This window comes from Pseudorca crassidens, chromosome 11 (genome assembly GCF_039906515.1).
Source record: "Pseudorca crassidens isolate mPseCra1 chromosome 11, mPseCra1.hap1, whole genome shotgun sequence".
Taxonomy (NCBI): domain Eukaryota; kingdom Metazoa; phylum Chordata; class Mammalia; order Artiodactyla; family Delphinidae; genus Pseudorca; species Pseudorca crassidens.
The window spans coordinates 36,870,153-36,884,062 of record NC_090306.1 but is presented as its reverse complement, the minus strand read 5'-3'; the positions used below and the strand labels follow the sequence as shown (position 1 = coordinate 36,884,062).

At 36.4% G+C, this 13,910-nt stretch overlaps 1 protein-coding gene across 15 annotated transcripts in view; it reads right to left on the bottom strand.

Moving 5' to 3' along the window:
* The window catches only part of PPHLN1 (periphilin 1), a 140,416-nt gene that overhangs the window by 80,789 nt on the left and 45,717 nt on the right, over positions 1 to 13,910 (bottom strand). For 12 of the 15 annotated variants that reach the window (XM_067696211.1, XM_067696207.1, XM_067696204.1 and 9 more), the window contains one exon: positions 1,037 to 1,248. The exons of 1 other annotated variant lie outside the window; for it this stretch is intronic. In XM_067696211.1, the coding sequence (XP_067552312.1) occupies positions 1,037 to 1,248 (212 nt within the window). The remainder of the gene's footprint in view (positions 1 to 1,036; positions 1,249 to 13,910) is intronic. 2 more of the 15 variants (XM_067696210.1, XM_067696202.1) reach the window with 1 other exon arrangement.

The following is a 13,910-nucleotide window of genomic DNA, read 5'->3' as shown; positions in this document are numbered from 1 at the left end:
TATTTGAAAAAAACAGTTAAAAGGAAGGAAGTTAAAAAGGAAAGAAAAATTATTGGCTTATAATTCCTTCCACCTAGAAGATACTTCTCCACCTGTAGAAGTCTGAACTAAAAGATAAGCCCAAATGTCATTTCCTCCATGGCGTGTTCTTCCACCCCAGAGTGAGAGTCTCTTACCCTGACCGGCTAATGTCACGTTAACTCATTTATGACATAATGAGCCTTATATCAAAGTTATACTTTACATGTTATATTTACATAATGATAAAATTGTTATCAGTTGGGGAAAAATACACATATATATTCTAGTTCCTTGGTGACAGGGACATCGTTCTAACATAGTGCCCTGGATACAGAAGGCATGAGGAAGTGTTTTGTGAATGAGCTCAACTGCAGGTAGTAGAGTCTAGAATGACAACACAGGAAAGCATTACCTAGAAAAGTTGCTTCATTTATTTATTCCAACACATACTGAACAACTGGGCCAGGACGACATGCACTGAATGCTATGCATGGCCAGGCACTCCAAACTTAAAAAAAAAAAAAAAAAAAAAAAATTGGAGGTTGGGAAAGAATGAACCTAAGGTAGGTTTTAGCTCTAAATTCTATAAGGCTATACCTTATATTTAGGGGGATCCACTAATATTTTTCATGAAAAATATAAATAGATTTCCCCTAGTGATAGAAGAGTAAAGAGGCTGGATCAGCTCAGGAATTAGCAGAAAATACAGGAGGTGTGTGACTTTCCAACATGATTACAACCTCTTCCACGCTGAAGAACTAGAAGTGAAATGTCATACAGACTGCAATTTGAAATGGTTTAAAAATGTGTGCGTGTGTGTGTGCGTGTGTGTATGTGTGTGTATGACATTCATTATACTATTCTTTCAACTTTTCTGTATGTTTGAAATTTTTCAAATAAAGAGTTAAAAATAATATCTTATAACACATATAAGGCAATCTGACTCAATAAATTCTTATCAGTGGAGGTTGCAAAAAAAAAAAAAAAAAAAAGGAGAACTCTTAAAAATACATACTTCTATGTTGAGACTGATGGAAAGGGTAAGTTTTGCTTTTTTCTGGGGAGTAACTTCTACTGCTGACACTGGAGCCAGATCTGCTGTGTGGAGAATCCTTTCGGCCTGCAGGTGATTCTCTGAAAAAAGAAGTGTCTCTTTTATGAGGAGACCGGTCTCTCACATAATGGGAAGAGTAGAAACTTTTTCTTCTAAAGCCATCTCTCATGCCCCTTTGAAGAAAAAATAAAATAAGTTAATTATATTCTATACTTTATATATACAAGCACAAATGGCAAAAGCTCTGGTTACAAACCATTGTTTGTGTTGTAATTTATGTCCCCTTTTTCTACCACCACCTAACTTCTGAAATCAGTCAACAAAATGAAACTTTATCAGTGAATTATGTCATTTTTTCAGTTTGGGGTAGAACCAGGTGGTTAAGTGCAAAAGTTACTTTATTTTAAGCAAGCACAAAAATTGTTTAATGTGAAAAAGTCATATAGTCTCTACTTCTGCTTGCTACCAACAACATACCACACAGCTACCATACTCTCAAAGACACCTAGAGAATGCCAAAGATTTCCCCAATGAGACAGTTCATGGTCTACTACCCTCTTCTAAGTACCACTGGTTTTCAACTAGTGTGATTCCCCGCTGCCCCCTGTGATAATTTGGCAACATCTACAGACACTTTTGTTGTTACAACTGGAGAGGAGGGAATGCCCCTAGTGGTTAGGGGCAGGATGCTCCTAAAATGCTACAATGCCCAGGACAACACCCACACATATACACAGTAAAAACCTATGCAACCCAAAGTGTTAACAATGCCAAGGTTGAGAAACCCTGGTATATACCTATAAAATCCTTGCTCTCTGAATTTACAACAGATTGTTGCCAATCTCTAAATACCAACTTTTTATATCATCTTTACTTTTATAAATTAAATTTCCTTATTAAGCAATATCATCAACTCAAAGCAGAAAGCCCAAATAATAAAGACTTATAAAGCAAAACTATCTTTATAACAGTAAAGCAAATTAAAATTATTAAATACAACTATGAAGACACAAGCCTCGGACTTCCTTGGTGGCGCAGTGGTTAAGAATCCACCTACCAATGCAGGGGACACAGGTTCAAGCCCTGGTCCGGGAAGATCCCACATGCCACGGAGCAACTCAGCCCATGCGCCACAACTACCGAGCCTGCACTCTAGGGCCTGTGAGCCGCAACTACTGAGCCCACGTGCCACAATTACTGAAGCCCGTGTGCCTAGAGCCTGTGCTCCACAACGAGAGAAGCCACCGCAATGAGAAGCCCACTCACCGCAACGAAAAGCAGCCCCCGCTCACCACAACTAGAGAAAGCCCGCGCAGCAATGAAGACTCAACACAGCCAAAAATAAACAGATAAATTAATTAATTTTTTTAAAAAAGACACAAGCCTCTATTTAAAAGAACACTTGGAGTCAAACAGGTTTTAATTGAAGATTTAGCAAATGTACCTCCATATTAAAATTAGAGACCATTATCTTCAGACAGAAGAATGGTAAAAAGATGAGCCAATTGTATGAAATTTCAACTGCTCAGAAAATAATTTCAGCATATTGACTGGTAGTCCACAATATATAAGTAGATTGTTGTCATTAACTGATTAATACCCAAACTATATCCTCTTTCCAGATATAATTTTCTCTGTGCAAAAGTAGAAAACAGTTAAAACTCATTTATGATAAATAGACTCAGACAAAATACTAATACTGAAATAAAGCATTAAAGAAATTCCAATATATTCAAGTTCAATCACTAAAGCTATAGGAATCATATGAATATCACTGAGAGCTGAAGTAAGTAGCTATATATGTATTACACAGATTTTAGGAACTGTACCAGGCACTGGGGACCCAATGGTGAACCACATGCATGCAGTCCCTGCCGTTACGGAACTCTCAGGCTAGTGGGAGAGGTTGATATTAAACATACAGATAAAACATGTAGCCAATGGTGTGTGCAGGGAGACTAGGAGTCTACTTAGTCCAAGCAAGAGACAGTGGTGACTTAGATAAGGCGGGAGCAGGGGAAGGGTCACAAATTCAACATGCACAAGAGTGCAGTTTTGTAGACTCAACGAAACAAGGTAAATGTTTGACTAATGAGTGTGAGAGATGGTGGATGACAAGATGATACCCAGAATTCTGGCCACGATGAATTACTGAAATAAGAAAAATAGATCTGAGAAATAGGGACAGGGTGGGAGATCCACATTTAGACTTGACAGTGCTATATTTGAGATGCTCATGTAATATCTTGGTAGGCAACAACAGATACTGGTGATAATATCAGAAGAGATTTTTGGCTATAACTATAAATTTGTCTGTAAACAGGAAGTATTTAAAAGCCTTGGGTATAGATGAAAACAAAGGATAAAAAGTGCAGAAGGCCCAGAATCTAGGGTTATAAAACTGCCACACTGAGAAGGAAATGGGCTGAGAATAGAGTGGCCACAGAAACATGAGGCACAGGTAAGTTATCAGGGAAGGCAATGAAAGAGTGCTCCAAGAAGGAGAATAAAGGTTTCATACAGCGAAAGTAAATGAGCTCTTCCTGATAACTTACTCAGGAAATGGAGAAGAACAGGCCCACATTCAGAGGAAAGACTGCCTATTTTCTCTGGAGGGAATGGAAAGATGAAATGCTGAACTACAGTTTCCTAATCCTGACACCAGATGGCAGTAAAATCACAACAGCACAGTTCAGAGCTATCAGAGTGGCTTGGGGTGGCTAGATACACATGGGGGAAGTGCACGTCAGATTTCAACATCTCAGAGCAGAGCAACGTCTCTCCTCTCCTTCACATCAACATCTCCTACTGACCATCAGATTAAACAAAACATCACCACAGGCATCATCTACCATAAGTATATGGTACTACTTTGATAAAGTGGTAATATTAGCCAAGTCATTTATTCATGTGTGTATGTATACATATTTTTTCATATCTATATATCTATGGCCCAATATATGAAAGGCACTATGAGGAATTACTCTGGCTCTGAAGAAGCTTAATATCTAATTGGGGGGATGGGGAGTAAATGTTCCAGAAGGCTGGTACTGTAATTTAGAAGAGACATATATACATATTAATAGATGAAAAACTGACCAAGGAGTCTTTAAGCAAAGGTGAAATTTAGATCAATACTGTCTAAGAGAAATATAATCAAGGCACACATGATGTAGTCATATTTCAAAAGTAAAGAGAAACAGGTGAAATTAATTTTAGCAATATTTTACTTAACCCAATATATCTAAAATATTAGCAACATGTAATCAATATTAAAAAATTTAGTGAGATAGTTTATATTCTCCCTTTCATCTTACAGCTTGAAAATCCAGTATGTATTTTACACTTACACAATATCTCAGTCTGAACTGGCCACATTTTAAGTGCTCAACAGGCACATTCAGCTAGTGGCTCCCGTATGAACAGCACAGAGTTAGATGGTGGGAAAGGCATTCCAAGCTTCAAGAAAAAGTAGAGAAGGATTAAAGGATATTATGCAAACAAGAAGACAAGTAGTCAGAACAGTGAAAACTTAAAAAAGTAGTAACTAAAAAACAAAGGAAGAAATTTTTGAAAAGGGAAAATGTAGTTAATATCAAATACTGCAGAGGCTGGAACAGATCTTCATATTTAAAACCTAAGAGTCACATGACCAGTGAGTGGGCTGTCCAGTAAAACTTTGGAAACCAAATCAGACTATAAGAAATTATGACCTATCTACTAACGGAGTTAAACTATTACTTTTCTTCTAAAAAAAAAAGTTTGGTAGAGGGAAGAAGGAAGAGAATTGGGACAATACTCTGAGGAAAGGGGCTTACTTGGTCATATTTGGAAGTTGGGGGGAAAAGGCTAATTTCCTATAGATGGAGAAACTGATAAACCAAGACACAAAAATGGTAACTGAAAAAGGAGCCAAAAATCACCAGGAAAAAATGGGACAAAGGAACTAAGTAGAAGAGAATAGCACTGAAGGCAAGAAGAGAAGAACACAAAAAGGATAAAGAGGAAAATTTTCATTTCAAGAAGAAAAAATATGAGAAATCTCTCTTCAGAAGTCCTTTACCTCAGTAACATAATTCTAGAAGTCATTAATAGAAGGTAAAGAAAGTAAGGACACAAACAGACGCTTAAGGCAGAGTGGAAAGTATCTGTCCTTTGGGGGAATGTATTCATTTGAGCAGTGTTCCTCAAAATGCAGGTCCCCAGACCTTCATCAGCATTACCTTGGGAAGGTGACAGAAATTCAAATTCAGGGCATCAAACCACACCTACTGAATCAGAATCTCTGGGAGTGAGACCAAGAATTCCAGGCTTTAACAAGGCTCTCCAGGTGATTCTGATGCACAGGAAACTTTGAGAAGGACTGAACTAGACAAACTAACGTCTAAGAGCTGTGTACATATAAATATGGTATCTTTAAGTCAAAAACAGAAACTCAGGGCTAATGATAGAGGCAGAACATTTTCCAGGGATGATGATTGTAGGGTTTGACCATGCCAGTGGAGAGCTAAAGAGTTGAAAACACAAGAAAGAACTGGTGTTAATTAAGAGCATCATCAAATCAGGACAGGAAGGGATGGAGGAGAAGACTATATGCCAGAAACTATAATAATCCAGGAACAAGAAATGGGGTCCTGGAAATTCATCAAAGAGTACAAAGATGAGGACAGGTGGTACAAATGGAGAAGTTCAGAGACGACACTGGAACTGTGGCTTGGAGGAGGTAATAAGGAGCAAGAAGTATGCCCAGAACTCATCTCAAGAATCAAGGAATTAGGAGGCAAGTGAGTTGGGAGGTAAGTGGTTTCAACCCTTGGAAGTTAGGCTCCTGTTGCAGAAAATGGATGGAAAGAACAAGAGAAAATATATCCACTCTACTTTGATACTAAAAGACCAAGTCTTTGCCCTCACTGGGCAATGGAGAAGACATATAAATACAACATTTCAGATTGACAGGCAGTTTAAAGAAAGGTAGATGTGAGGGAGGTTATTTTTGATGGGATGATCAGGAAGAACATCTCTGAGAAGGTAATATCTGAGCAGAGATATAACAGAGGGGATGGAACCCAACAAAGAATGAGGCAGTAGAGAGATCTGATGTACATTTACAATGATCACTCTAACTGCTCTGTGAAGGCATCATATGTTGGTGCCAAGGACACAATGATGAGTCAGAGAGCTTTCTTGGCGTTTATAGAATTATACAGCACCTACATTTCAAATATAATACTAGCCCTATGTATAGGACTTAACAGAAGCATAAGTAGTAGAGGAAGGAAAGAGACTGTTAAGGCCCTCTGTGAACTAGCCTCCTAAGTACTAAAAGCCCCTCCCAAAGTAACTACTGACTCCATGACCTTGAACAAGTTACTTAACCTCCTTATGCCTTAATTTCATCATCTACAAGGTGGGGATAATAACAGTACCTACTTACAGCTGCAAGGAGTAAATGAGATATTATATGTAAAGCACTTAGAACAGGGCCTGGTACACAGCACTCAACAGATGTTAGCTAATTCTATTGACAGTATTACCCCACTATGATTTCCATCAAATCAGTATAAAGGCTTATTCAAGAAATTAGCTAAGCGTGCCAATACAACCGCTTGATAGCTTTGTCATTCAGAAAAACTATGAAATCTTACATGTTTGTAAGAGTTTAAAACCTACTCAAAATAATAAAACCTCCAGAACAAGACTTCCACTTGACTTCCCAAGCAATTTGCTTTACAGAAGATGAACTGTGGATAATTCAACGTAAAGAATGGCAGTTATGGAGTTCTGTACACAGATGAAACACATATAAAGTGAAAAGTAGGCAGAATGGCCATTCGCTAGACTAGGGGTCAACAAACATTTGCTTAAAGGTCCAACTACAAATATTTTAGGTTTTGTGGGCTATATGGTCTCCATCACAACTCCTCAACACTCCACTCTAACACAACAGCAGCCACAGATGATATGTAAACCAATGTGTGTGGCTGTGTTCCAATAAAACTTTATTTACAAAAATAGACAGCTGGTCAGATTTGGCCCATGGGTTATAATTTGCTGATCCCAATGTCAAGTATGTACTTCCTGAAGGTTTCCAAACACAATTTATTAAAGAATAAAAAGTTTACCTATAGCTTCCTTTTTCTCACAGAACACAAAGAAAAGTATGGGGATTTTTTTCACCCTACCCCTTGCAAATATCTCAAGATTTTTATGCTTTAGAAGTTTAATTGTATTTTGGAGAGCAAATTCATTACATAATGATAGAAATATGTTTTGGCTGATTCATATTTTCTACCAGAGACCTGACTTTATATGTTTATAATGTAACTGTAAATATACAAATTTAGTATTTATTTACTTATAATATAAAAAAGCCTTTCTCAAAATATGTTCCACAAAATACTAAGCCACAACTGTGGGAAACACTGAGTTTAATAAAATTAAACACCTTTATTTACAGTGACACTTCTCAGAGCATCCTCTGCAGGAAGACACAGACACAAAAATTAGTTCATCTGCTCATGTATGGCCTTTGATCTTAATTTACTTCCTAACTCCTTTAAGCACAGCAACTTTACAATGAATATGGTATCTATGACTATAGTTTTAAGCTTTAGTCTTTTCATTATCCATTATCTTATTTTTAACCTTCCCCCAAACACATGGATCCTCAAGTTATAAAATATTTTACCTAACTTTGAGACAATGTGGGGAAGAGGGTGATAGATTCTCTTTCCTTTAACACATACCATGACAAATTCAGGCTGACTAAAAAGCTAAATGTTTGGAAGGAAGGAATAGGAGAAAAAGACCTGTCTCTCTGTCTGTCTGTCTGTCTGTCTCTCTCTCTCTCTCTATATATATATATATATATTTAAAAGATACTAAATAATTATAAGTCTACAGGAAGAAACCACTGTGTATCAAAATACCAAGTTTAAACTACATACAAAAAAAGAGCCTAAAGTTGAAAATGTAATTAGATTTAAAGCAAATTTCCAATTAAGAGGGAAAATTCCAACATCTGATGGCAATCTTAAATGTTAGTCTTTAATAATTTAATGAATGTTGACAAACCTTTGAACAAGATGAAAACACCAATAAAAAGTAGATGAAGGATATGAAGATAAATCAATGAAAGACAAATGTATCATCTCACTAAATATTTAATATAACTCAAGTTATTTTAATTTTTTCCTATCAAATAGGCAAATGATCCCATCCAATAGTGAAAACTAGGGTGGGATATATAAGCCTCATCATAATACACAATTTGGGTTGGGCTGGAAATTGCTAGGGATTTACTGGTCCTAAAAATACTACTCTAGTCCATAAAACAGAGTTAGACTTCAAGATCCACACTGACTGTCAGAATGCCTTTCTTATCTTTAAATAACAAGTTTCCTTTCTCTCTTCCTCTATTTATATTCTGTACAAATCTCACTTTTTCTAGGCTCAATCTAAAGTTACAAAATGCTACACAATACTTTGAATTCCTTCTTTTTCTTGGCGTAACACCTGGTTAATTTAGTTTGCGCTTGGTTTCAAATGTCAACCAGAAGAGTTTCTTTGAGAGAAAAAAGTTACTGTTATCAAAACAATCCAGTAATCCATAAATAAGATGGGTGTCTTAATATATATCACTGGTGCACGTCATATTAATTTTATGACACAACTGAGTCTTAATTTTCTTAAATTTTTGTCTTCCACTATAATTTATGCCAGACTTAGGTAAAAATGGATATACTACAAGGGCTTAGCTGTTTTTTTCTTTTTTTCTTTAAATTAAGATAATATGGCAAGGACAAATTGAGCAACCTTGTATCTTTTACCTTATACCTAAACAAAAACCTTTCACTTCTATTTCTTTGGCATAAAATGTAATGTGAGAGTGCAATGAGTTTTTAAAGCATGTAATTCAACAGAAAGTCAACAGTGCTTTCATCTGTAAACTTATTCCTAGTAAAATCAAGGAATTTTTTCCTTTCTTTTTTTTCCTTTCTTTTCCTTTCTTTCTTTTCTATAATGTGATTGTAGTACTTCATAATGTAAGTTTTAAATTTTTATTTAATTAGAAATTAGTTGTTAAGCTTTTTTCTTTCATTTCATTGATTGATAGTTCCTATTTATCAAGTGGAAGACCAAATATTTCACAATTATTTAGTAAATCAGTTTGACTATTATGAAAAACTTATGTAACTAAATATTTTCTGATGTCAATATTCTAAGTTCCCTATTTTAGATTTTAAAAATTGATCTTCCATTACTCAAAGCCACCTCCCTCCAACACCAACCTTCCAATCCAAAAAGAAATCTGGATAGCTAATATTCTCCACAGTAAGTAGCTGTAATTATAAGTAATTAAGTAGCTGTAATTATACTTCAAAGAGGAAAAGCAACCTCTAGAAACAGTTTCCTGATGCTTAATGTACTCAAGTGAGGAGTACAACTATTATTACTGCTCTGAGAATCTGATACTCTAAATGCAAAAAAACCCTACTTATCCAAATTATGAATATGAAAAACAGTCAAAATATATGCAAGGATAAAAAAGGATTCTATTAAGTGAGGCTCCTTAGTATATTGATGGTTCTCAAGTGACAGTAATTTTGCTCCAAGCAGGACATGTGGCAATATCTGAAGACATGACATTTTTTACTGTCACAACAGGGGGATACTACTAGCATCTAGTGGGTAAAGGTCAGGGGTGCTGCTAAACAACCTACAATAAACAGGACAGACCCCCTCAATAAAAAACTGCCCAGCTCAAAATGCCAATAGTGTCAAAGTTCAGAAATCCTGAGACACACACGTGCACGCACCCACGCGGGCACACACACACACACACACACACTCAAATTTAATCTATCAGTTTAAGAAATAAGAAGAAACATTCTAAAGCTTTCTTGGAACCACTTAACGATTCTAAAATGTTACTTTATAACATACCTAACTTCAAGTATTAAAATTCCTTCAACTCTTCTAAACATTCAAATTATATGTTACATTTTCAAGTAAAGTATTTTCTACTCTATTTTCAATCTTTAATTTATATACAGTCCAATAGTTTAGAGCACAGACTCTGGAACAAGTCTGCCAGGGTTCAAATCCTGGCTTCATCATTTGGTTACCATGGGAGAGGTGTGACAGTTACTTAACTTCTCTGTGCCTGTTTCGTCATCTATAAAACAGGAATGATGGATTAAGAGGAATAATGCCTACATAATTCATAATACATAATAAGTATTCATACTTATTAACTCAAATTTTAAAAAAAACCACTGAAAATACCAAGTGTTGACAAGGATGTGGAACAACTGAAATTCACATGTGTTGCGAATGGGAATATAAATGGGTGCAAAGCTGCTAGCTCTCAGTCCACAAATCACCACAGGACTAGCAAATGCACATCATCATCAGTGACGAATCGCACTGCATTTTTCAAAGGCTTTTGGATTAATCACGGTGCATCTGTTACTCAGTTCATACACAGACAACAAAGCATGTAGTTTTGTTGCCTTCTTGTTCCCAGTGATAAACCCACGTGATATTTTATAAAAATGGATAATTGAAAGAGAATTAGTCAACAAAGACAAAAGTGCAGCCAAGAAACAAAGTGACAATGGTAGGAGTGGAATTCAAATTGAACGTAAATGGAGTTACCGAAGAACGTGACCATAGGAATGTTGACAATGTTGCCTTCAAGATATACAGCCTCAGGAAATTGGTGAAGGCAAGCTTACTGAAGGCAAACAACAAAAGGGACTGTGACAAAAAAGGATGAAGATGTCCCAGAGGAAGTGAGGCTAACAAAAAAATTCACATTAAAGTAACTCTCAGAGAAATTTCACAACAATGAAAATGCAAAGGATAAAATATCGGAAACTGATCCAAACTCAGAATGGAGTACGTATGACCATTCACCAAGGCATAAAAAAGATGCTTGCTTCAAGAAGAAGACAAACACTGTTCAAACTACTCTTGATAAGTTTTTTTACAAAGAAATAAAACTCAAACTCTCAATGTTTCTAATGTTATAAATTACAGTGTATTAAATGAATATTAGTTTTACCATTTATTTTACTTCCCTATACATTTCTATTGAAAGAGTTTAACGTATTGACAAAAAGTTTTGCAAGTCACAACGACTGTAATTATTCTCATTGACTATTAAGATGGCTTTATGTCAGAATAATGATCACCTTTGGAGAGGAAGAAGAAAATAACTCTATAGGAGTTATGAATAGGAGCATGAAGAAGCTTCTGGGATGCAAGTAATGTTCTATTTCTTAACCTGGATGTGGTTACACTTATGGTTAACACTGAGCTATACACCTTGATTTGTGTACTTTATGTATGTTATATGCTCTAATAAGTGTCTATGAAAAAGAAAGCTATTGGGACTTCCCTGGTGGCGCAGTGGTTAAGAATCCATCTGCCAACGCAGGGGACACAGGTTCGATCCCTGGTCCGGGAAGATCCCACATGCCGCAGAGCCAACAAGCCCGTGCACCACAACTACTGAGCCTGCACTCTAGTGCCCGCAAGCCACAACTACTGAAGCCCATGCACTCTAGGGCCGGTGCTCCACAAGAGAAGCCACTGCTATGAGAAGCCCAAGCACTGCAACGAAGAGTAGCCCCCGATCGCCACAACTAGAGAAAGCCTGTACGCAGCAACGAAGACCCAACGCAGCAATAAAAAAGAAAGGTGTTTATTTTCCTCTAAAAATGTGATATACAAAAATTTAGCTCCTTATCACTTAAAATGATGTGAAGGGATTTTTTAAAGAAAGCAAAAAGGGACTTCCCTGGTGGCGCAGTGGTTGAGAGTCCGCCTGCCGATGCAAGGGACAGGGGTTCATGCCCCGGTCCGGGAAGATCCCACATGCAGCGGAGCAGCTAGATCCGTGAGCCATGGCCGCTAAGCCTGCGCGTCCGGAGCCTGTGCTCCGCAACGGGGGAGGTCACAACAGTGAGAGGCCCGCGAACCGTCAAAAATAAAAATAAAAAATAAGAAACCAAACAGAACTTTCATCTTCGAGAAAAGAATTTTCATTTTCAATATTTATTTTAAGGGAAAACAAATTGTAAGACCAACTACTATCTAAAAATCATTATTATATTTTAAAGATTTATTTCAAACACCTGAACAGCATAGCATTACTCGCCAAACCCAAGATAAGGCAGCCTTGTCAACTTCAACTACCAACGTGGTGTCAGGTAATCTTCCCAGAGGATCACCAAGAAATCAGTAAAATATGATTAGCTTCCTCCACCTCAGGATATTCTCTCTGCAAAGGCAAACCTTATAATATGTCTTGACCAAGAAATAATCCAACTTATATTTTGTTGCTATTTATTTTTCCATTATTCAGAAAAATGCTATACCTTAACAAAGCAATTCTTAACCTTCAACATTATTTCCAAATATGATTCTCTTCACCTGACCTGCAGAATAGTGCACAGATTCGAAGACAATCTTCTATAGATAAAACATTTTTAAAAAATAATCCTTTATAACAATATATAAAATTTAAAGATATTTTTTGTCTCCCATAGTTTTTCTTAAATCTTCGGTGCCTGCTACTGTATGTATGCAGCTAAACGTTATCAAATGACTAATGAATAAGCAAACACAAAATAATTTTTTTTTTTTTTTTGCGGTACGTGGGCCTCTCACTATTGTGGCCTCTCCCGTTGTGGAGCTGCGGACGCGCAGGCTCAATGGCCATACCTCACGGGCCTAGCCGCTCCACGGCATGTGGGATCTTCCTGGACCGGGGCACGAACCCGTGTTCCCTGCATTGGCAGGCGGACTCTCAACCACTGTGCCACCAGGGAAGCCCACAAAATAATTATTAACAGAAAAATGTTAAGTCTTCCGTTGCCCTTGCTTTAACAGCTTGTATTTCTGTAAACCTCACTCATGGTTTTACTCTGTACCATGTATTTAATAGATATTTTCTACTAATAAAATCTTTGACATATCATTTTTTAAATATTTCTGTTTCATAGAGTTTGACCTAAAGATACCATTACTTCAAGGCTCACCTCGATTTTTGCTACTTCAATAAAATACCACTACTACATTTAAGAAATATTTCTACGTCCAAAAATGGGGAACTAAATAATTCTAACTTGACTGCTGAAAAAAATCTAGAGAAACTGGACAAAAGATTTGTTTTTTAGTAATCTGCTCAGAGCCATCAGAGAGCTAAAAACATAGTAAAGAACTATGGATCCAAAGTACAAGAGAAGTAGGAAGCCCAGATTGCTGAGCCTGTCTTTTTTGGGCTGCTTTTGCTTTTATATATCTGCCAATTTCAGAAACAGTAGTTGAGAGGATGAAAAGCTGAGAAATAATTCTGATGGCTTCACAGAATTAGGATATAAAGATCTTCCTAAGGGTTACCCAATGAGCAGGGTGAACTGGAAGTAGACTAGCTTGGCTTCATATGACCTAATTTCCCTTAGGTTGACCCTGAACTGCTAATGACTAACCCTCTATTTGAAATACTTAGAGATTTCTGTCTTCTTGATCACTAATTAAGATTCCTTAAAATTATTTCAGATGTAAAAATCCCATTTTAACAAGAAAATCTAAGTATTTAAAATCGCGTAAGTAAAATAAATTTAAGTTAAACATTCTTAATTACAGAACTGTCTCCTGAAGAATGGTACAAATTAAAACAAACCCACATATACAACTGTCATTTAGTACTTAAAATGCAAAACATAAAATCTCTATAGTTTATCATTAGTTTGTCCAAAAAAAGTTAAAAGAATCGATTGAATAAGTATCACAGCTTTATTCATACTTTTTTCTTTTAAAGTGC